Source organism: Electrona antarctica (genome assembly GCF_951216825.1).
Source record: "Electrona antarctica genome assembly, chromosome: 13".
NCBI classification, from domain to species: domain Eukaryota; kingdom Metazoa; phylum Chordata; class Actinopteri; order Myctophiformes; family Myctophidae; genus Electrona; species Electrona antarctica.
Genome location: NC_136794.1, coordinates 12856082 through 12878102, shown reverse-complemented (window position 1 = coordinate 12878102; position 22021 = coordinate 12856082). Strand labels below are relative to the sequence as shown.

The following is a 22021-nucleotide window of genomic DNA, read 5'->3' as shown; positions in this document are numbered from 1 at the left end:
ATAATGTTTTTTTTCCTACATACCTCTTTATTAATAAATGAAAAAATAAGTAAAATAAAGTGGGTATCCACGTTTAATTGATTTATTTCAGTCAGCAGAGTTGAGCATTATTGACAATGCGACAGTTACTGCGGCTGCGCACATGCAGCCAGGAAGTGTGTGAACGTTCCTAAACTAAACAGCTGATTGCTACATTGTCAACAGTCAAACCTTTTGGTCCACTGCTGAACGGACGATATTGTCTGAGGTAAATATATCAGGATGTATTGCTCTAAGGGTGTACATCGACCAGATGCAAATGTAGTGTGTAGATGCGTGGAATCGGGCGTCGAGATATTGCTTACAGTCCAGTTATGTGTCATCCTGATGTGACTGGCTGGACGGACCCGAGGAGTCCATTTATTTAGCACTCCCATTATGATATTTGTCTGTCACAGCAGAATGACACAGTCACTTACAATAACAATAACAACACGTTTACGTTTGACCAACACCCATGAGATAAAGTGAAGCTGCGTTGTCTGTCTTGATTTAAATGTTTATGAGCCGGAGGACCGCAGCAATACAAAGGCTGTCGCTGCATAGCATCCCCGTGAAATGAAACCATTCACGATGCATGTGACTTGGGGGGGCCTATATTTACTGACCGCGTTCAGTCAAACAATATAAACTAGACGTTCATTGTTGAGAGCGGCAATGACACTTATGTCATGTGTCTAGCCATGGTTCACAATGACGCTCGTACATGTTTCAGGGCTATCATGCGTCATGCTGTCTCTCCCTTGTCTTGCGACCTCTCTAGATCTACCCTTTTAGGGGAAACGATACATGATGTTGGCAGAACCATATGGGAGTATACAGTGATTTTAGTTTTCTCATTACAGATACGAGTTGTTAGACTTTTGTTGGAAAAACCAGATTCGCTTCTTTATTACTCCAAAACAGAAGTCCAAACAGACTGGCAACCATATGGACTGTTGGAGAGAATGTGGAGATACAGTGGTTGATCATGCACATGTCTTTTGGTCTTGTCCTGTAATTCAACCATTTTGGAAGGAAGTGACAACACTTATCTCAAACATTATGGGTTTTGGAATAGATGATACATTCACATCTTTGTACCTAGGACAACTCCCAGATGGGCTAAATCAGGATGACTCCTACTTACTTAAGATTTTACTTGTAGCAAGCAAAAAAGATATTACAAGAAATTGGTTACAAAAGAATTGTCCTACTGCTGACCTATTTATCAACATTGTGAAACAACTACATCTCCTAGAACAGATGACCTATTATTTAAGACTGCAAAAAGAGCTGGGTGAAAGAAGGTGGGAGAAATGGATAGAGTATTTAGCTGGGGGGGCGGATATGGAGTGAATATGGGCTGTGTCTTTCCGGTTGTCAATGAATCCAAAAGTCTGTAATATGTATTGTTGTTGCTTGTTGCTGTACATCCCATGACCTCATTTGTTTGTTTGTTTATTTTTTAATTATTATTCTGTTTCTTCTGTTGATGTTTTTGTTTTAATGTATGCCTTGTTTGTCTTTTGTGTCTCTTGCATATTCAAAAAAAAAAGAAGGAAAAAAAAGAGTAATTTTGTGAATGATTGTAACTGACCTAATCATGCCAATAAGTAGACACTAACGTAACCCCTCCTTACCTTACATCCCAGGAAGAAGAGAATATATAGAGGCCTTTGAGTTTTGATGACATTAGTTTGAGAGACGTGTGTACCAGTTCCAGAAGCTCCTGACCCTGCAGGGAGGTGGCCCAGCCCCCCTGCTGTCTCCTACTCCAGTCAGGATGAGCTCCAGAGGTAGTGGCAGCCGTACAAACGGCACTCTGCCACAGACCAAGATCTGCCAGTTCAAACTGGTGCTTTTAGGAGACATGGCTGTTGGCAAGTCCAGCCTGGTCCTGCGCTTCGTCAAGGGACAGTTTGATGAGTTCCAAGAGACAACCATTGGAGGTACGGAAGGGGGTAAAGGTGGAATACATGTATGGGCTATTTGGGATCAAATCAGTTGGTGTAAAACTGAGACTGAAGTGTAGGGCTAATAGAAATGTTTGGATCGTAACAGAGTTACAGAGTAACAATTGATGAGTTACATTTCTGGGGAGTCATGCAGATTTTGTTTTTAAAGATAAGATGTTTACTGTTCAAAGAAGGTGCAAGTTATATTCAGATTAGGTTTGATGAACTAAAATAAAAGCCAATACCCTCCATTGACTCCCCACTCATCCAATTTGCTTTTGCGATCTGCTTGTATTAAACATTAAACTCACCAACATTGCAGCTGTAGGGCAAGCTTGAATTATCCTCTTCATCTGCCGCCATGTTATCATCTGCCAAGTGTTTGTTTAATATAAATCCACCATAGACATGTTATGAGCTACTTTGTCAAGATATTCTCTGCAGATGATTCTTTTTCTAAGTGAAGCACTCGTTTTTATTAACGTGTCGCGCTGCTGCCTCCTGCATTATGTGCAAATGCGAAACGGGTGGTACACAGGGGCTGTTCAGTGACTTCGACGAGTGCTTCCAAACTGTGGAAAAAGAGCCATACTGTAATAACCTGTCCTAATTTTTGTCCAGCTGCGTTCCTGGCCCAGTCAGTGTGTTTGGATGACACCACAGTCAAGTTTGAGATCTGGGACACAGCAGGACAGGAGAGATACCATAGTTTAGCTCCGATGTACTACCGTGGGGCTCAGGCTGCTATTGTGGTCTTTGACATCACCAAGCCGGTAAGCCTTATACTTTTACAGTGCTTATTTTTCTAGGCATAATGGATAAGACAGGTAGCTCACACAAATCCTCCCAGATAGTCATGTATGCAGCATCATTCTTTTTCTTCTGCATGTTGCTTGGGCTGTTTCTATGGGTTTTTTTTTTTTTACTTTGGATATTCTGTGCATTGTCCAAGCAAATATCTGAATTCTCGTGCTAAATTAATTAGCCAGTAAATTCATTCAAGACACTGTTGTCACGTGTTGTGTGATTGTTCTCAGCAGAGTATTGGTGTAATATGGTAAGGTGAGAAATTTCTCTCACCCTCCGTTGCATAGTGCTTCTTGTGTCGATTACGTTTGACTCTATAAAGCACTTAAGTTGTGTCCTGAGAGCCATTCACATTGCTGGCCACTTTTTTGCCTAAACAGTTCACCTACCGGTATATAAACTGCTCCACAAGAACAAAGTTGGTGTGAGAGAGTCACCATCATTATTTACATCATATTATCAACCATACAATGAACTGACGTCTTGACTCTGCAATGAAAATGAAGTGTAACTCAGGAAGAGAATGTAAAACTTTCTTTCAGCGAATCTTGGTTATGGCAACATTGTTTACTTTGTTCCTATGAAGCAGTTAGAGGTGAAACATTTGTAAAGATTGCTATAACCTTGAGCCAAAGGGGACAACAACCTCAGACCCACAAGCAGCCAACAGAAAATCAACATGGGATCACATTAAAAACGGCCACGCAACTCCTCAGCTTGCATGTGACGTGGCATGTGCATTAAGTGCAATGATTACTGAAGCACCAACATATTGTTCAAGAGTGGGTCCTGGGTTCGATTCCCGCTCGGGACGCTGTGGGTGCTGGCGGCGTGTTTCCTCCTCCACGTCATCAGTGCCCATACCCGAAGGCGGGTTGGCGAAAGGGCCTTTCTGTGTGGAGTTTGCATGTTCTCCCCGTGTCCCCTAGGGTAGGTACCCTCACAAAAAACATGCAGTAATCCTGGTCTCTAAACTGCCTCCCCCTGGCCAGCCGGGGTGCCTGATGGAGGGGAAAGGAACTGGTTGGAATAACGTGTTCCTTCCATGCGCTACGTCCAACCAGGGAAACTCCCCCGTCAGGTGTAAAGGAGCAACTTGGACACTCAGGCATGAAGGAAGCATGAGTTCAAGTCCGTTGCTCTCCCCATGTCCCCCATATATGGGGACTAGGTTGGCGGAGGGTGTGTAGAGCCCAGGATCACATTAGATAATTGACACAGGGGTGAAAAATGGGTTACAAAATCGTGGGATAAAAATTTAAGAGAAAAAAAAAAAGAGTGGGTGCCGAGTTGTTGAAGGACGAGGATGCCTTCACCCATTTTCAATCGATCTTCATATAATTAGTCCTCACTAATACACATAACATAATAAATAAATAAATCTTTACCGCCTGCATTGATCATTGGGCTTTATATTTTCTTCCAAACAAGATTTCACATTTATTACATTGATGGGGTCCTAGCTCTGGTCCATAGCCCTAATGCCCTTTGCTGGCTCTGCCACTCTTTGCTTCCTTCCCTCGCATGAAATGCAGACCAGCCTCTCCTCTGTAGCAGAAATATGAAAAAGGTTTTACCCACTCACCAATACAAAGGTGACTTGTGTAATTAGAAAGTCTACTTTCCTTAGTGGATGCACTCTAAGCCCCCCACCACTTTTTGGCCAGAAAGGGATTCTTTTTCCCTACTTACTCTACTGCGCACTACCGATATTGCCAAGAGAAAATCTCAGACAAGATTTTTCATCCCGGTGAAAAAAGAAAACCCTTTCTGGCCAAAAAGTGCATTTTATTCATGTGGTGAGGGGCTCAGAGTGCGTCCACTAAGGAAAGTTGGCTTTCTAATTACACAAACCACCTTTGTATTGGTGAGTAGGTAAAACGACTCGGACTCAGGTCTAAATGGGTTAAACAATAATTTATGTTCCTCTGTGTTGCAGGAGACATTTGAGCGAGCCAAGGCCTGGGTTAAGGAGCTGCAGAGACAGGCCAGCCCTAACATTGTCATTGCCCTGGCTGGAAACAAGGCAGACCTAGCAGAGAAGAGACTAGTAGAGTATGAGGTAATAAACTTAAAGGAAGGCTTGCCCCATGCTGCAAACGTAGTGTCCCAGTGCCCTATATTACAGAAGACAGGTTTTAAAGACCGAGCGTTTGCACTTTTTGTTTTGGCCATAGCTGGATGTTTCCAACATACAAACGTACAAAACGTACAAAATCTCCACTGATTGTGTACGTATTTTGGTGTGTTGTATGGAACAGGAAGCCCAGACGTATGCTGAAGACACCGGCTTACTCTTCATGGAGACTTCGGCGAAGACGGCCATGAATGTCAATGAGCTCTTTCTAGCCATTGGTGAGTGGCTCAGTTTTATTTACACATGAAACCAAACCAAAAGGTTTAGGTTACCGTACATTGCCATCATGTAACTATAAACATTGGTGAGATATGCATGTAAAAAGATTTTTACATGCATATATTCACTACAATGAACTGAGGTCTTGTCTCTGCAAGGAAACACCATAGGCACCATATCACCATAGCCTTCACTAATGCTTAAAAGGATAGTACCATTACTGTGTTCAAACGTTTTTTTTCTTTTTACAATTTTCACTCCTGCAACAACCATGGCTACTATTTTGGCATGCTAGCAATAAATATAGGAAGAGGAAAGGCTGTAGTTTCAGTTAGCTTGAAATCCCCACCGATTATGTCATTGGCAGGTAAGCTTTAGCTCTGATAGAGCGAGTAAACAGAAGTTGTACAATTTTATAGTGAGCACTAGTCAGGGGGACTCAGGACCAATGTGGTGATAAGGTTGGAAAAGGGTGACCTATTCCTTTAACAAGTCGTCATTGTATCTGTTCCTACCTTTTAACACATAGTAACCTCAGCACAGCTGAACTGAAATATTGAATTTACCCTTCTCCTAATGTAGCAAAAAAGATGCCAAAAACAGACACCCAGAACCCTACACATGCGGCACGGCACCGGGGAGTCAACCTTCAGGACCCTGATGCCCACTCCAACCGAACCTGCTGTGGTGGTGGAAACTAGACCCTCCGCTCCAACTCCCACTACACCACCGCAGCCCTTTAGCCATCCTCCTCAACCAACCTACAGGGCTGGGCCAGGCTTGGGGAGATCTGGCCTCCACCCTCACCCCTGCAAAGATCCACCTGACCTCCTATTCAGTCCATAGTGACCCAGACAGACAAACGGCCTGTGGTTAAAAATACCGAGAGATGAGGAGGAGAGGGGCGGGAGATGAAAGTAGAAAGACGATGTCTTTTGCAAGTTTGTCTCCTGACCGCCAAGCAGGGCCAATGCTGGACAGAGGAAATGAACAGTAGAGAAGGTATGACCAAGGCTGAGATGAAGAGGAGAAAAAAAAGAACATTGAAGAGTGTGACTTTGTCTTGTATTTAGCACTAATTGTGAATGTCTTGTTTGTTTTTTCTCCCCCCCCCCCCCTTTCACTGTGCCTCAAGTCATTTCAATCAGTCCTAACTGATTGTGTAACAAGGCACAAAACTGTCATCTGCATCAAACCCTCGTTAGTGGCCAAGAGGAAAATAAAGGGACAAGGAATTTGGAAGATGTATATATATATTAAAAAAAAAAAAAAAAAAAAAAGGAAGCCAGAGGAATACCGAATTCCTTATTTGGCCTTTTCTCTTCCATTTTCCTTTAGGCTTGCTCCTGTCCTGATCCCTTATAAGCTCCTTCCCTAAAATATAAAAAAGAAAAACGCATCACCCCCTACTCTGCACAATACTGCACATGGGACTTGCTGGAATGATCCCATACTGTAGCCTCCAAACCCTGTCTCCCCTGCTTAACCTCTATATGCATCGTTGTACCAAAATAGTCGATCTACAAGCTTGCAACGCATTTTGAGTTTGTAGAGCTTCTATTTTGTTTCATACATCAAGCATTATACTTCCTCTAGTCTAATGCAAGGACACCGGATAGATGAGACCATTTGAGATGGCACAGATTAGTCACAATTGTGTTTGTATTGAATTTATAATCAGATAATGGTTTTATTTTACATGACTTGGCATAACCTTTAGCCAGATTCATGGATCAATTAACAGGCCAAGACTTTTTCTTTTGCACAGACATCCTCCATTCAAATATGTAGCCCCTTACAAATATGTACAGAATGCAAGGTACTGTAGCTGTGCCCCGCCTGCTCCGGGGTTTGGGAATTATCAGCAGAAGCTGGACTCCATTTTGTTATATCGTATGAACGCACTGGTTAAACTGTGATACACGATCTGTTTAATAGAGCGCCACAGTCCTGCCCCCTTTCAGAACGACGAGGACACCAGGAAATAATATCCCATAGACGTTTCAAAAAGTATTTATTTAAAGCCTCGGACAAAGCTAACAGCCGAGTTGACAAATCATGACAAACATTTTTTGGGCAGAACAAATAATTGGAAGAAAAACAAGTGTTCTTTTGTCTTTCTAATTATCTGTTAGGCCCAAAAAAGTGTTTGTCATGATTTGGCTGTTGGCGTTGTCCGAGGCTCACAGGTCTTTAAATAAATATGTTTTGAAACGTCTATGGGCAAATTAATATTGAATTATCTTCCGGTGCCCTCGCAGGGGGCGGGACTGCGACTCTCTATATGGCCTTGCACATGTGAACCACTGACTAGCTTTAGATTTGAGGGGCGCTAGCCCCTCCTATGCCCAGCTTTCAGTGTTTGTGTAAAAACAAACATTGAAGACAAGTGTTAACAAACGAAGACAAAAGTGAGGACGCAAATTGTGATTTGGTGAGAGATGTGCCATTGGTCAGAGACGTATGATAAGAGCGCCCCTCACTTCACATGGTGGTTTTCTTTAGGGCGTCTTACGGGTCTCTTACGCAGAATAGAATATTAAGACCACTGACTTTACCTCCAATAGGTTTCTTGGTGAATAACAGAAGACAGAAATTGGAAGAAGATACAGTAGGAGAAGCTATTGAGACGTTGAGGTAGACATCCTCCCTGCCCTGTAGGAGAACATACAGTAGCACTCATCCTCATCTGTCAAGTGTCTTAAGGCTAAGTTGTTGGTGAATCGCAACCTTTAATGTTTTTAATTAATAAATGTTTGCTGTTCAAGGTTTGGCTGAAGAAAATTAGCAAAAGGAAGCGATGAATACATAAAGGAAAAAAAAGAACAGAAGTGCCTACTCCGTTAAGTTTTTATTTGAATGATGTTTTGGGCTTTCTAAGGGTGTGTGTGTGTAATAAGCAGAGCGCAAGAAAGGCACCCCCTGGCTTGTAATAATATCCAATAACTTCGCACCCTGTCATTTTAGGCTGCATTGGCTCTGGTCGTTAATCAAATACACTGTATGTTATGTGTCGTCTAATTTTAATGAAAATATGGCATTGATTTTACCAGAGCACACCTGTAAACCTGAAATGAATCTTAAAAAAATAAGAACCAAGATCAATGTTATCAATCTGTTTGATTTAAACAAATGTTGCTGTCCCGGTGAAATTCCTTGTATTTCATCAACTCATTTTCTGTTTTAATCATCACAAGTTAAATGTGCCGAATCAGTTATAGGCTCACAAAATTGGTTTAGAATATGAAGGACATTACATTATCATCCAGTGATATTCAAAGAAAATAGTATTATGTAGTTACAGTAGTTTTCTCCTGGACACTAACACTCGGCTCATCATGTACAATTGTTTAGAATAAGGAATAACATTCATTATCTCTTCAGTGATCACGATTTAGTGTCATGTGCAATTATGATGACAACGTTCATTAAGTGGAAATGGACTTGATTATTAGCACTTCTGTAAAGTCTCATTCAATAAAACAAGCGCAGAATGCTAAATGTTGACCTTTTATACTTAAAGTGGACTGACATGTTTTCTTTTGCGGCCTTGCAGTTGTACAATGATCTTCCTAGGCTGTTTAGAGGGTGAACGATTTATTTTAAGTTGAAAATAGATTTTATTTTTCCAGAGAAGTCAAACAGATGTTTTATCACTGCACATGGTATATAAAAATACATTTCAAACAGGACTACAAATCCTGTTGCTAAAACAATCACTTTTGGGGTTAGGTTATAATAAAATCATATTTATAAACATGAAAATCAGTATAATCTAAATACACAACTTTGTTGCAATAACTAAGCAGTTTTCTAACAGCTGAGTCCAAGAGAGAAGCTAAACTCTTTCAATTTGGATACTGAATCTAACGGGTAATTTCACAGAATTATAGGCTGTATGCCAGTATTCTTGGATTGCATGACTGTACACAAACTAATTCTATGCTTTACATCACACAATTATGTATATTGACATAATTAAATTTAATATAAATTTGCATAATCTCACCCTGGCCACTAATCTTCACTCTCCTCATCCTCTGCAGCTGTGTAGATGACCTGGTTCCTGCGTTTGATCCTCGGGGTTATGCCAGTAGGTCCAGTGCATCCTTCATCACTGCTACGTTTGGGGATTCGCACTATGGGGGCCTCCCCTTCTCCGCTATCCGAGAGTCCCTCGCTTTCTGTTGAGGGCTGAGTGCGGGTCACAGATGGAGTAGAGTGGGAGCCAGGAGGCAGATCCATCGGAAAGGAGGACAGCTCGGGCGGTGATGTGTCACATTTAGGTTTTGGCAAAACCATGCGGCCTGGGGTATGGATCTCTCTGGAGGCGCTGTCAAAGCTCCCATCGCCCTTTGAATCGGAACCAATTTCAGCTAATTCCTTAGCCTCTCCTTTCTCTTCCTTAGCCTCTCCTTTCTCTTCTTCCTCCCACTCCTCTTCTATAGTGATCTCATCAGGATTATATGAACTTGACAATCCTGATGCCGACGTGTCGGTTGGATACTCGCTTGGCTCATCCGCACTTCCTGTACTGGATTGGTCATCGTCCTCATCCTCTCCCTCCCCTCTGGCGCTCCCATGAGCACCTCCCTGTCCAATCTGGGCATAAATGTCTGTGAGGCCCAACGTAGCACAGAGCTCTGTCGTCTGTGGGTTGGTGCTGTAGTTTGGGCATGCATCAGACCGTGGCTTGGCTGGGTCATAAACTGGTACAGTCCTGCTAAAGTTGTCTGGAATGACTAAATCCCCATTCATCTCCTCTACCACGTCCATCATGGCAGCTTCTGAAGCGGTGAAGTCCCACCTGAAGTTAATACATCATGCAAACCACATGAGTATTTGAGTATGTGTGGCTGAATTAGGCATTTGAATGATTATTTTAATTCAATCCGTTAACCTGTACACATTTACAGTAGTATGTAAAAGTAAACACCCCTAGGCTAAGGCCAATGTTTTTTCCGTGCAACAAGCACAGGACAACTTGTGATTTGGCAGTTGACAGTGGCACGATAATGAATTGAACTGAAAATGTAATTGAATAAAACAGGTGTGTTTGAAACAACCACAGAAAGAATGTGATGGTCAAATTGAATTTGTCTGACAGTGAGCAGTGTGCCTTAGGCTATCAAATTGGGCCAAAATGACGTTTGATTATTCCTTCTAAAAACATAGGTTACTTGAACCATTTGAATATATATTTGAATATCATTTGTATTATCTTGTGTGAGAGTTCCCAGGCCCTATACTCTTTATTTCATTTTCATTCTCACTCTTTTTTCACTTTCCTTCGAGTGAGAACTGAAACCAACGAGTATATTTTCCTTCACATGAAACGGGAAATAATCAAACCATGTACTAACCAAAACCTCATGTATTTCCAATAAGGGCTTTTTAGATTGCTCGGAGTGCAAACCACCCTTTATGTCCTTGTTGCGTTGTGAACTCACTGTGATCATTATCACAAGCTTGTTGTTTGTTTGCTCATTTCAACTTGACATACATTCTATTTTCAATCCAGTGATGATGTGTGACTCCACCTGTTCGGCATGCTAGGCCAGGCCCACACCTTTTTCACAATCATATATTAAAATGATTTTATATAATTCTTTCATTGACAGCCGTAGTGTATGTGCATGTGTAGTGTACCGTTCATGCAGGCCGTTGTTCTGTGGGGGGTTCCACGGATGTGGGGTGGTCCTCTGTAGGCTGTTAGTGGCCTTCAGAATTGCTAGCCACTCTGGATCATACTCCAAATCCTCAGAGGAGTCTGGTCTGTCTGGTACCTCCACAATCTGAAATACAAGCATACCATTCCTCACTTAGACATGACACAACTACATCTGAGTCTAAACCACCACCAATAGTCAATTGCTACATGTACAGTATGTCTCTCTGCAAGTCTTACCTGTAAAAATTCTCTGTAGGGCAAACATTTATCCAGAGACAGGAACTTAGTTGTACGTGGGGCAGCATTACCTTTAGGCTGCAGGGAAGAAACACACCCATGTATAAAATAAGTACTGTAAATATCTGGACATGAACATTGAATTTAATTATCAGAGGGACAGAAATTAATAATGGCGCAAACATTTCAGCAATTACTACACCCAGTTACATCTACGGATACCACCAGCTACAGTACAGGTAAATGGAACTCGCTCTCACAGGGTGCTCCATGAGGGCAGCAAATTTGACGTGGAGATGTGCGGAGAACCAGTAGCTAGGCTGGAGGTGAGCCAAGAGCTCCGCTGCAGGAGGACTTCCCAGTGAGTTTGACTCCACCTCCTGACGCAGAAACTTCTTCTTACGCAGCAGCTCCTCTGTGCTTCCGTAATTATAGATCCCCTTGGGCCAGTCGTGGCTCATGAAGATGTCAATTGGCATCTGGATCTGAGTCCAGACATGAATGATTATTTTTTTTATGAACAACAAATGGGCAGCATTTCTGATTGATATCAGAGTAATAGTTATTTTCATTACCTGATTTAATTTGAAGACGTCAATGTTTCGGATGTGGTAAACACTTCTCAGAGTGTCTGGGCTGTATGGGGGGAACTCGTGGTGACCTGTAATATAACATAACTGTTCATCTAATTTTTTTTTTTATATATTTTTTATGGAGGGACAGACAGTAGGCTGACAGGAAATGGGGAGAGAGATGGGGGGAAGACATGCAGTAAAGGCCGTCGGGATCGGGAGTCGAACCCGCGGCACACTGCCAGACTGGATTACCAGCCAAGGTGCCTGGACCGCTGAGCCACGGCCCAGGCCTGTTCATCTCATTTAGACATAGTACAGTAACAGTGATGATGAATTGACACAAAGGTGGTTAAAGAACTCACCCTTCCTGTAGTCATGTGATTTAAAGATTCCAGACAAGCCACCAATTCTAATCCCTTTGTAACGAATGACACCGGCATAACCTGAGGGTCGATGAGCATTTCAAGTGAGTGAATTAATTACAGAATACACATTTGGATAATGTTACAATAATTACATAATAATAGACTGTTCGCAATTATAGATAAATACCGGTAATTGTAAATAATTGTTTCTGTGTTGAAGAATGCTCGTACATTTTCCAAAAAGACATGTGTAATAAATATGTCACTCTAAATAATTAATTAATCACAATTATTTGTGTGACAATTAATCCTAAAATTGCATGATAGTGACCAATCATATACCTAGATAGTAGATGTTGGGTGCTACCCAGCCTCCGTATGGCAGCTCCTGCATGTGGTTGGAAGCCTCATGATTCCCTCCAATAAAGATGGTCAGGACTGGAGCCTTCTTTTCTCCCGAGTAGTACCTGCAACACAATAGACATGCTGGTGTTCAAGTGGTTAAATACTCTTGGTTAAAGCTTTTCTTTTGGAGTGAGCATATTACTGACTTGTAGAAGGTCTGCATCGTTCTGTACTTGGCTGGCACGGCCATGCACTTCATGTCTCCTTCATTTCTCACTGCCTGGAAGTCCCCACAACACAGCAGCAGGTCCACCTTGACCCCTTCCTTGTTCTCCAAAAAGCCAATCGTCTCATAGATCTTATCCAGCTCGCCGTGGCAACAGCCTTCTACCGCAATCTTCATTGTGGTTCAACAGAGCAATGGATCCCAGCGCAAATGCAGAAACTGAAGATATCTCGCTGTTCAGGGCTACTTTTACTTGTTTTGATTTAGGTATCTTTGGTATTTAATTATGAGCTTGGCTTCGAGATGTCAGCGTCCAGAGATGCAAATATACGGTTAAGTGTCCTGCCGGGTTTCTGGAATAGATGGTCTTTAACTTAATGAAGCGGTTATCTGTAAAGGATTCAAACAAATGAGAAACATTTAATAGAGTAGGCATGGCATGCTGCATTTGTTTTGAGCTGAAATGTACCAGCGATGACAGGAGTGATTGGAATTGGTTCGTTTAATTTGTGCAACTGTCGTCTACCTAACGGCAAACATCAAAAGCTATAACTGACTGTATGTGTATTGTTGGAAATAAACAAGCTCACAAGGCAACTGCATTATTTGAGCTTGCATAGATGTGAGCTTCTTGATTGAAGTATTTATTAACAGTTTGCAGAATTACAGTACATTTCAAGCACAACTCAATACAAAAACTGTTAACTTTGAGTGGACGACACCATAAAGCATTACACTTGTTTACAAGAGGAAGAGGGTCCACCGTTTTCAATTCATCATAACACTTGAGACGTACAAATATACACTTCTATATAGCCAAAAACAGGAAATCACCATAAAGGATGTAAAAAGGGGGAACATACAGTGAGGGGAAAAGGGGTGGGTGGGGGATTCTGATTTTACGAGGGCCAGTTTCGAATTGCAGCCGTCCGTGGGTGCCCTTTGAGAGCGGTTTTGAAAGTGATTAACATGTATGCACACAGTAACACCTCAAGCTCTGCATGAAACTCATTCATGGGATCACAGTTGGTGGTTTGAATGTGAAACCCGACAACATAGTGTAGTAATGCAAATTAACACAGATGGCCCTGTTGCATATCTTCTCTAGTCATTTAGCATTTTAAAAGTAATTGTCTCCACCAGGCCGAAGGCATGGGGAGAGAGTATGTTTTGCACTCCGTCCGTCCGTCCGTCCGTCCGTCCGTGAACAGCTAATCTCTGGCACCGTTGGCTTGATCGCAGCCATACTCTGCACACACACTCCCTGAATGCCAGAGCTGAACCTCTGCCCCAAAGTTTTCACATTGGCCTGTTATAGCGCCACCAGGAGGCCGCTTTGTGCAAAACAAATGTTTTGACAGTACACCTACAGATTTTGTCCAAACATTACGCAAATTGGTACAGTCTCTCTAGAGCCATTCAACGAAACGGGTCTTTCAGATTTTTCAGACTCCATCCTGATTGGCTAAGATTGGCTTCCAAAGTTCGCAGGAGTGCTCCGTTTCAAACAAAATGCTGCAAATCATGAACACATGGTGTGATTTCCGTGAAATTTTGCACGCACATTCCCACTAGGTCGAGGAAGAAATGCCACTTGAATATTTTCAACTCAGCCTCATGGTGGCGCTATAACTGGCCGATTTGTGTTTTACCTATAACTGCACAGATCTGTGTAAAACCATGTATGCACACTCCCTAGAGGCCAAGGCAAAACCTTTGCCTGGAATTTTTCACATCTGCTCTTTATAGCGCCACCAGGAGGCCGACATATGTAAAACACATTTTCTAATATTACTCCTTCAGATTTTATCCAAATTTCACGCACATCGGTACACATGCTCTCCATAGTCATGTGATTTGTTTGATTTCTCATAATTATCCATCCTGATTGCCTACGATTGGCTTCTAAAGTTTTCAGGAGTAGCACACACACACACACACACACACACACACACACACACACACACACACACACACACACACACACACACACACACACACACACACACACACACACACACACACACACACACACACACACACACACACACACACACACACACACACACACACACACACACACACACGTTTATATTACTCCTAAACATTTTGCCAAACATCACACACAATCCTATCCTCCTGGTGGAGACCTGTGCCCAGAAGGGCACTTTTTCTAGTTTAAATTGTGAAATTGTGAAACACTTCATAACACTTGAAGTGCCGCGGGTTCAACTCCCGATCCCGACGGCCTTTACTGCATGTCTTCCCCCCCATCTCTCTCCCCATTTCCTGTCAGCCTACTGTCTGTCCCTCCATAAAAAATATAAAATAAAGGCGAAAGCCACAAAAAAAAAACATAAAAAAAGAAAAAGAATATACAGCAAATAATGAAACATTGCATTTCACTGTGTACTTTTTAATTAAGCTTTGCAGTCAAGTACAACTTATAAAATCAAACCAAAACAACTTAAAAATTGAAATACAAGCTGAACATTTTTGCTTTTGGAAAGTCTCTCTCTCCCTCTATCAACCCACGCACACACGCATGTGCATGCAAATAATAAGTAAATACTCAAGTAAAGTTTAGATATTCCAAAAATGTTATTGCCAAACGTTATTGCCAGCAATGACCTTAGGATCACAGTTTGTTGTAGGCATGAAGCCACAGGCCAAGTGGCCAACTAGTCTTGAAAAGTCATCATCAACATGCCACATCAAATGAAAACCTGTAAAACCATCTTGTTATAACAATACATATTTTCACATTCATGGCGTAGAAAACAACGCCAAATTCCTGCAAAAAAGAAAAGCCCCCCCCTAAAAAACCCCAACAACAACAACTATAAAACGATTAAACTAAACAAGGTGCTTTTGGTCCTCCACAAACCTCCACACACTTTATGCAAACGGGACACGTCTTCTTCATGGTGGTCAGCCAGTGGTCCACACACCATGTGTGGTAGGCATGGCGACATGGCAGCACCCTGAGCTTCTCTCCCTCCACGTAGTCCTCCAGGCAGATTGCACACGTGTCGTACGGCGTGTCCCCTTCCTTGTGCGTGTGGACGGGGAGCCTCTTCAGCATGAGTCTATTGAGCACACAGTTGCTCATCAGGAGTACAGCGATGAAGGGGAAGATGATCACGCAGACAGGCATGATGGTGAACATAACGATGATGAGATAGGTGAAGAAGAGCGAGTAGATGGAGAGGACGACTTGGGCCCCCTTGTCATACGTATAGGCCTCCTTCAGGGAGATGGCGGTCTCCTCGGTCACAAACAGGGTTGGAATATTTATCTGCTTCCTGACATCTTTGGAGTCCAATCGGATGAAGTCTTTGGAGTCCACGTTGTGAATTATGGCCGCCTGGTATCCTGCTTCTTCGGCACTGAGGACCTTTTTGTAAAAGTTGCAGTCGGATCCGTTGATGAGGATGATGAAGGGCAGGGGGGTAATGGCAAAACTGGCAGTGTCTCTCATTCTCTGAGGTGGTGGTAGTGGTGGTGGTGAGTTAATGGACTCACAGGGATTCTCTGGCCACGCAACTACCAAGAGGCCCCTCAGTCCATTGTAGTCGTAGAGCTGGATGTCATTGCCGAGATGCAGAGGAAGGTCTTCAAAGTCCATCCTTTTGTTGTCGAGTGAGTAAGCAGAGATGTCTGCCTGAGCAGGCAGCAGGTTGAGGACAGTTAAAATGATTTGGATCCCTATGGTCGACAACAGTGGCATCGTTAAGAACCTGAATTCCATCAAGGAGCCTTGTTACTGTGTTATAAAGTCAATAGCCAACACACTTGTGAGTAAAGTGAGCGCAGGGACACATTTTACCCCCTTCTTTGGGACACACCTCCGAATTAATGTGAAACCCAGCGAATCGTAGTGGAGCGCAGCTCAAATTAACATGACCGGCCCTATTGCATATCAATGGGTTGGCCCTCAGCTTATCTTTTCAGTCTAGCAGCTCATAAAATGCAGCCTTTGGTGGACATGCTAATAGGGGCTTTGTCTCCGTCACCACAGTGGCCCAGAGAAGTGCTACAGGTGTAACCCATCACACAAAGGTTCGTGTCCCGCCTGCTGCCTCAGGAAGGAGCATATCCAGTATGAACTATGGAGTGAACTTTGATTTAAATACTTTCTCAACCACATGAATCCTGGCTAGCGTCTCTGTTCTGGGCATGTTATAAATTGGCAAAATAGCAGACCAAGAATACAAGCACATAATGTGTCACAACACAAAACTTGTAGATTGTAGATCTGCTATTTTCACTAAGGGATATGGTGGAGAGGGGGAAAAAGAGGGGGCCAAGTATAGACACCTCGGGGGCGCCCTGTCCCCACACACACACACACACACACACACTTCAATCGCTATTATTTATTTGTTTATCTCCGCCCCTAACGTTTTATTTCTTGATACCCCACAAAGCTCAGATTATGACTCAAAACACTGAGTTTGAGTGTTCCTTTGAAGCATGTGAGCTTCATGGAACTCAAATGATGTCATGGTTGTAAAGCTGTGAAGCTTCCAGCATGTGAGCTACTGTATGAGCTCATGAATTTCTATTTTTCTCTTAACCATTTGGAACAAAAATAGCAGATCTACAAGCGCACTAGCTCAGCTTGATCAACTATACATTACACAGTACAGTACACATACCGTACACCAGCCCAGTCGGACCAAAAGGCAGACAGATTAGATCAGACTTTAAGTCTACGTATCTCCACCAGGCTAAAGGCTGGTTATGTTTTTCATCCCTTAAGTGTGTGTGTGTTTGTTTGTTTGTCTGTCTAGGGCTAATCTCGCAAATCACTGAACCTATCAGCGGAAACTTTCTCTTGCACACTGCCAGTGAGACCAAGGGTTTTTCCACATACAGGTATGATATATTTTTAAGTTGACATAATGTAAATCAATGGAAGCCGGACCGGATTGTCAAATAGCCCTGCCAAATATGGAGTCAGACATCATAGATAATGGTGTGGATGACCGACGTCATAGACAAATATGGAGTTTCACTCAACCTGACAGATGTGTTCCACCGAGCGCATTCTCATTTTAATCTAAATTAACCTCTTAAACCCTATATATTTAGTCAACAGGAGTTGCCCAGTTGCCCCCTCCTTTTTTCCAGCAAGTGTTACCGAAATATATTCGCAGAAAACAGAGTAGGCCTATCCACAAACTCGGTGTAACGCATTTTGAGCTGGTAGATCGGCTATTTTCAATGAATTTTCACCCAAGAATAGGGACGCTAGGGTTAATTTGCTGTATCTCTCTACTCTTATCCTGTTTTTCATGCTTACTACTGGGCTGCTAAGGCACCTGGATTTCTCCACAGGGATCAATCAAATCTATCTAACATTACATACAGATTGCATTAGTGTCTTGTGTGTCAATTGTTAATCACATTTATCATCACAATTACTTTTCCACAGTATTAGTATGGATTATAGTATGGATTTTTGGAGAGAGTCTGTCACATAGCTGATGAGCACACATGGGTGACATGGCATTCCATGATAAAGTAGCCGATCAAAAGAAAGAAGTCAGCTTGATGCTATGAAAAAGTGTTACTGTGCAAAATCAGTAAATAACATTTCAACCAAGTTTTGTCTCCTTCAAGATAAATTGACCTATGACCTTTGTCTAGGCTTGTTGTGAGCAGAATGATGAAATAGGGGACTGAATCCTAAGTCTTGTTAGGAACAAGACTTAGGATTCTGGGAGGCGGGAGCACTTGGAAAAAAGGACAACACGGGAAAAAAAGGAAGAAAAAAAAACTTCTGTACATGGGATGTGAAAAATACCACTACAAAAAACACCAAGACTCCCTCTTCTATTATTACTAGCTACGGTAGGGGTCACGAAGCATCGCTCTACTACTCAATGTTGCTGGAGAAAGTTAGTACTACTAGTGCTCTGAAAATGGTATGGGAAAAAGACATGCAAACTACTTTTACAGAAAAAGAATGGGTCAACATACTAGGCAATTCAAAGCACATGTCACGCAATATTCGCACTAGGCTAATTCAGTTTAAAATCTTTAATAGAAAATGATCCAGGATGCTGGAAGTGCCCGAACGAAGGTACGTTGACCCATGTCTTATGGAAGTGCCCCAGGGTACAAGCTTTTTGGACACAAATACATGATTTCATTGAGAGAATCATTGGTCAAGATATCCCTCTTGATATCCGTTTATTTATACTAGGAGATCCTTCTATTCTTAAAGATATAACTCCTTCCACACACGTGGAATGGATCCAAACAGCCATAATGCTGGGCAGGAGGCTGCTAGTCCAATTATGGAAATCAGCCCACGTACCATCAATCACAGAATGGCACAACTTACTAAACAGTACAGCGTCATATGAAAAGAGTATCATTCTCTATGAAAAATAGGATAGATCAGTTCCAAGTGGGACAGATTCCTTCTGTATGATACTACGTGATACTACGTAATGACAGACTACTGGCTGCCCTGCCCCCCCCCCCGCTCTTCTTCTCCATCGAGAAGAACACAGCCTCCCTCCCCTTCTAGTTGTGGTTCTTTTTTTTCTCCTCTTCTTTTTGTAATGTGACTGTCGATTTGTGTCAAACCCTTTTTTTTCCCTCGTTTGTTTGTTCTGTATTGCTGTTACTGGTATTGTGGGTGTTGTGTTTGTGTCTGAAAAAGAAAATCCAATAAAATACTAATCACACACACAAAAAATACCACTACAAAAAGCATACAAAGGTGACAGTAAGCGAACGCACTGCTGTATTATGACAGTCTAGATCAGGAAAAAATAGAATAAGATAGTCTATCAGTGTTCAATGTACAAGGTACAATTGTACACATCCCATGATAAAGATCGAGAACCAAGTGAAAGATTTTTTCTTTGTGCGTCTCCCCTGTAATGATTGCTGTTGCCAATTCTGCCAATACAAGATGGTGCAGACACCACTTTTTGCCTATCTTGTATTAGGCAGAATGCCGTCACCCTACATTCAGTCACAATTCAGGCTTCCTATTACCAGCTTTGTGTGTTTGTGTGAACACAAACATTGGCTGATGTTCGCGGTACCCAAGATCTGCTGGATCACATCGGCCTCGGAGCGGATGGTCCAGTCTAAACTGTCTCAACACTCACAACCATATGTTGCGAGTGTGTTCCGTGCGTGTCCCACATTACACCGACATGAAACAGAACAATGTCAGTGGATTAACGGCTCAGTGCGTGATGTAGGGAAAAGAAGAATTATTCATTGTGGACCCGGGATGTGTTGTACGGAAGCCCTACAAGCCAAGGCCATGATAAGTCTCCCTTTGTGCATTTGCTCAATAAAGAGGAGAATCTGATAATATAGTATCTGATCACTTTCCCATAAACTCCTGTAGTGTACAAAAACGGGATAAAATGTACATTGCATGTGCACAATTGCACATCAATACTAATTGATATCTGGAGAACAAAACACATAAAAAAAAAGAGTCATGGAATTCACATGTCTTAATGACAGTTGGTAGGGCGTTCCACATTTTTGTGGCATAGGAGCGAAATTAATTTAGTCCCTTGTTTGTGCCGAATCTGGGTTGCACATGGTTTGTGCAACACGTCGCGACTAGGCCTACTCGATATAAATCATACATTACAGTGAATGGACAATTTATATCGTGCGATAACCATAGACTGTAGAAGCTTAACGCACAACGAGTCTCAGAGTCCATGCAACAGCAGCAGCTACCGAGATATATACTCACGGAGTTAGATTAATAACCGAAGAGTGTCTTTCTCCGTTCTTTCCTGACGTAACTCTACAAACTTTTCCACAGAATCATTTTCAAATTAGACCTAAACAGCAGAACAAAAACACTCAATTTTCCCACCTTGCGTCCCTAAGCGCTGGCGCATGCGCAACACCTTTTGGGGGTAAAATAATTTTGTACCGCTATCGGCAGATTCCATGACTATCTGAGGACTGCAACAATCACATCAATATTATTACTATGTTATTATAACACATCAAACGGCATACTATATTCAATGCTCATGTATTGGTGCGCACAAAATATTTATATTTCATACAAGAGTGCTTCTGACGAATCGGTTAAATGTATTGTCCCGACTTACGTCACATGTATAATAACAATTACTTCATTAACGAATTCAATTCACTATCGATCAATACGCGGCAGTGAAGTTTACGTTATCATTCATATTTTTTTCTGTTGTGGATATTAGGCGGCACGTGTCCGTTCAAAACAAATAGCAATTAAATTATCCCAAAAGCACTTATTCGTGTTTCTACTTTTTTAAAGCCACAGTAAGCCACTCAGACTCACTCCACTGTGTGGGGCTAGGGCAGAGCCATTGAAATACGAGTGGGTAGGAAAGTGCCATTGTTGCCAGACTTTGCGAGAGAAATGAGCAACCAGGGCTATGAAAACCAGACCAAAAGAAGCTACATGAGCATTTTTGAAAAATAGACAATCTATAAGCTAACACAACGTAGCCTAAGATCAGACTCTAAAGTGACTGAAGTTCTCTCCAAAAGTTAATAAAGTATTCAATCAATCAAGAGGGCTGTGTGGACAGTTCAGAAACGTGTCAACCAGTGACATCATCGCTTAGCCTGGCTTGGCCAGCCTCATAGCGGGGATTCACTGAAGATTCTTCCCCGCATAATCTTCAGTGAATCCCCGCTATGAGGCTGGCCAAGCCAGGCTAATCATCGCTAGGCAGTTTTGCAAAATTCAAGCAATATTTCAAAATTGTTTTGTTTTTGTGATTTTTATTAATGCAAATACAATGGCTTATATTTCAGCATTCTAACTTTCTAGGAAAATAAATGCTGTAGTTTATTTTAGCTTGGATTCCCCCTTGATGATGTCATTGGTAGGCAGGTTCTGAACTCGACTGTCCACAACCCACCACTGACACATGAGTAGACGGAGGTTGTGGCATTAGGACCAATTATGAAGATAAGGTTGAAAATGGGGGAAGTGCTCCTTTAATTGTTCTGCAACTGATTTTCTTCACACCAGAAGAAGTTAGAGCTGTTGTTTGTCACAACAGTGTCGCACAGAAATAGTGAAAGTAGCTGATCTTCAAGATCACTTGATTAAAATTTGATTATAAGTGTTGCATCCCTGAAGCTAAACCATTCTATGACACCATTTGTATTGTGTGATTCTAGAGATGTCGTATGAATGAGGACACAGGTGCTGAATACCTGACACCTTGGGCCCTGTCTGAGTGTGTTGATGGTGGAGGTGTTGGGTTGGTGGAGTCCAGTTGCTGCGACACCTTTTCTGAGGGAGATACAGTGACTTCGTTTAACTGGCCTTTCCAGACCCATAATGTTATAAAAGCAAGTCTTTTACAGAAGGTAATATTAGTGTATGTATACAGTGCTTGGTTGTTGTTAGATCTAGGTTATACCATGTTGCTCTGCCGGTCTGCCGCTATGTAATACT

General features: G+C 42.2%; 3 protein-coding genes across 4 annotated transcripts; 1 reads left to right on the top strand and 2 right to left on the bottom strand.

The window, feature by feature from the left end:
• The first annotated feature begins 120 nt into the window (after positions 1–120).
• On the top strand, positions 121–8653 carry rab5b (RAB5B, member RAS oncogene family). Its single transcript, XM_079518557.1, has 6 exons — positions 121–247; positions 1674–1970; positions 2598–2749; positions 4723–4845; positions 5045–5138; positions 5722–8653. The coding sequence occupies exons 2-6, from the start codon at positions 1805–1807 to the stop codon at positions 5838–5840; spliced, it is 654 nt and encodes a 217-aa protein (XP_079374683.1). The 5' UTR covers positions 121–247; positions 1674–1804; the 3' UTR covers positions 5841–8653.
• An 83-nt stretch (positions 8654–8736) lies between these two features.
• On the bottom strand, positions 8737–20521 carry dbr1 (debranching RNA lariats 1). 2 transcript variants are annotated; one of them, XM_079518556.1, is made up of 9 exons: positions 20432–20521; positions 12539–12948; positions 12330–12454; positions 11985–12065; positions 11623–11708; positions 11308–11532; positions 11048–11125; positions 10789–10934; positions 8737–9946 (listed from the first exon to the last, which is right to left on the bottom strand). In XM_079518556.1, exons 2-9 carry the CDS (start codon positions 12733–12735, stop codon positions 9157–9159), a joined length of 1728 nt encoding a protein of 575 aa, XP_079374682.1. In that variant the 5' UTR covers positions 12736–12948; positions 20432–20521; the 3' UTR covers positions 8737–9156. The 2 variants fall into 2 exon arrangements, with proteins under 2 accessions (XP_079374682.1, XP_079374681.1); XM_079518555.1 differs by having other exon boundaries at positions 20306–20466.
• Positions 15410–16288, bottom strand: LOC306934841 (E3 ubiquitin-protein ligase RNF13-like; the record flags this gene model as incomplete). Its single annotated transcript, XM_079517650.1, has 1 exon — positions 15410–16288. One exon carries the CDS (start codon positions 16286–16288, stop codon positions 15410–15412), a length of 879 nt encoding a protein of 292 aa, XP_079373776.1.
• Positions 20522–22021: the final 1500 nt, after the last annotated feature.

What these genes read in the sequence shown, in the direction of transcription:
- rab5b (XM_079518557.1), top strand. Translation starts at nt 1,805, where the DNA reads ATGAGCTCCAGAGGTAGTGGCAGCCGTACAAACGGCACTCTGCCACAG. An exon ending in AGAGACTAGTAGAGTATGAG is followed by an intron (nt 4,846 to 5,044) that starts GTAATAAACTTA and finishes TGTATGGAACAG; the next exon opens with GAAGCCCAGACGTATGCTGA. An exon ending in TGAGCTCTTTCTAGCCATTG is followed by an intron (nt 5,139 to 5,721) that starts GTGAGTGGCTCA and finishes CTCCTAATGTAG; the next exon opens with CAAAAAAGATGCCAAAAACA.
- dbr1 (XM_079518556.1), bottom strand. Translation starts at nt 12,735, where the DNA reads ATGAAGATTGCGGTAGAAGGCTGTTGCCACGGCGAGCTGGATAAGATC. An exon ending in ACGTCTTCAAATTAAATCAG is followed by an intron (nt 11,533 to 11,622) that starts GTAATGAAAATA and finishes GTCTGGACTCAG; the next exon opens with ATCCAGATGCCAATTGACAT. An exon ending in CCTACAGAGAATTTTTACAG is followed by an intron (nt 10,935 to 11,047) that starts GTAAGACTTGCA and finishes CTTGTATTTCAG; the next exon opens with ATTGTGGAGGTACCAGACAG.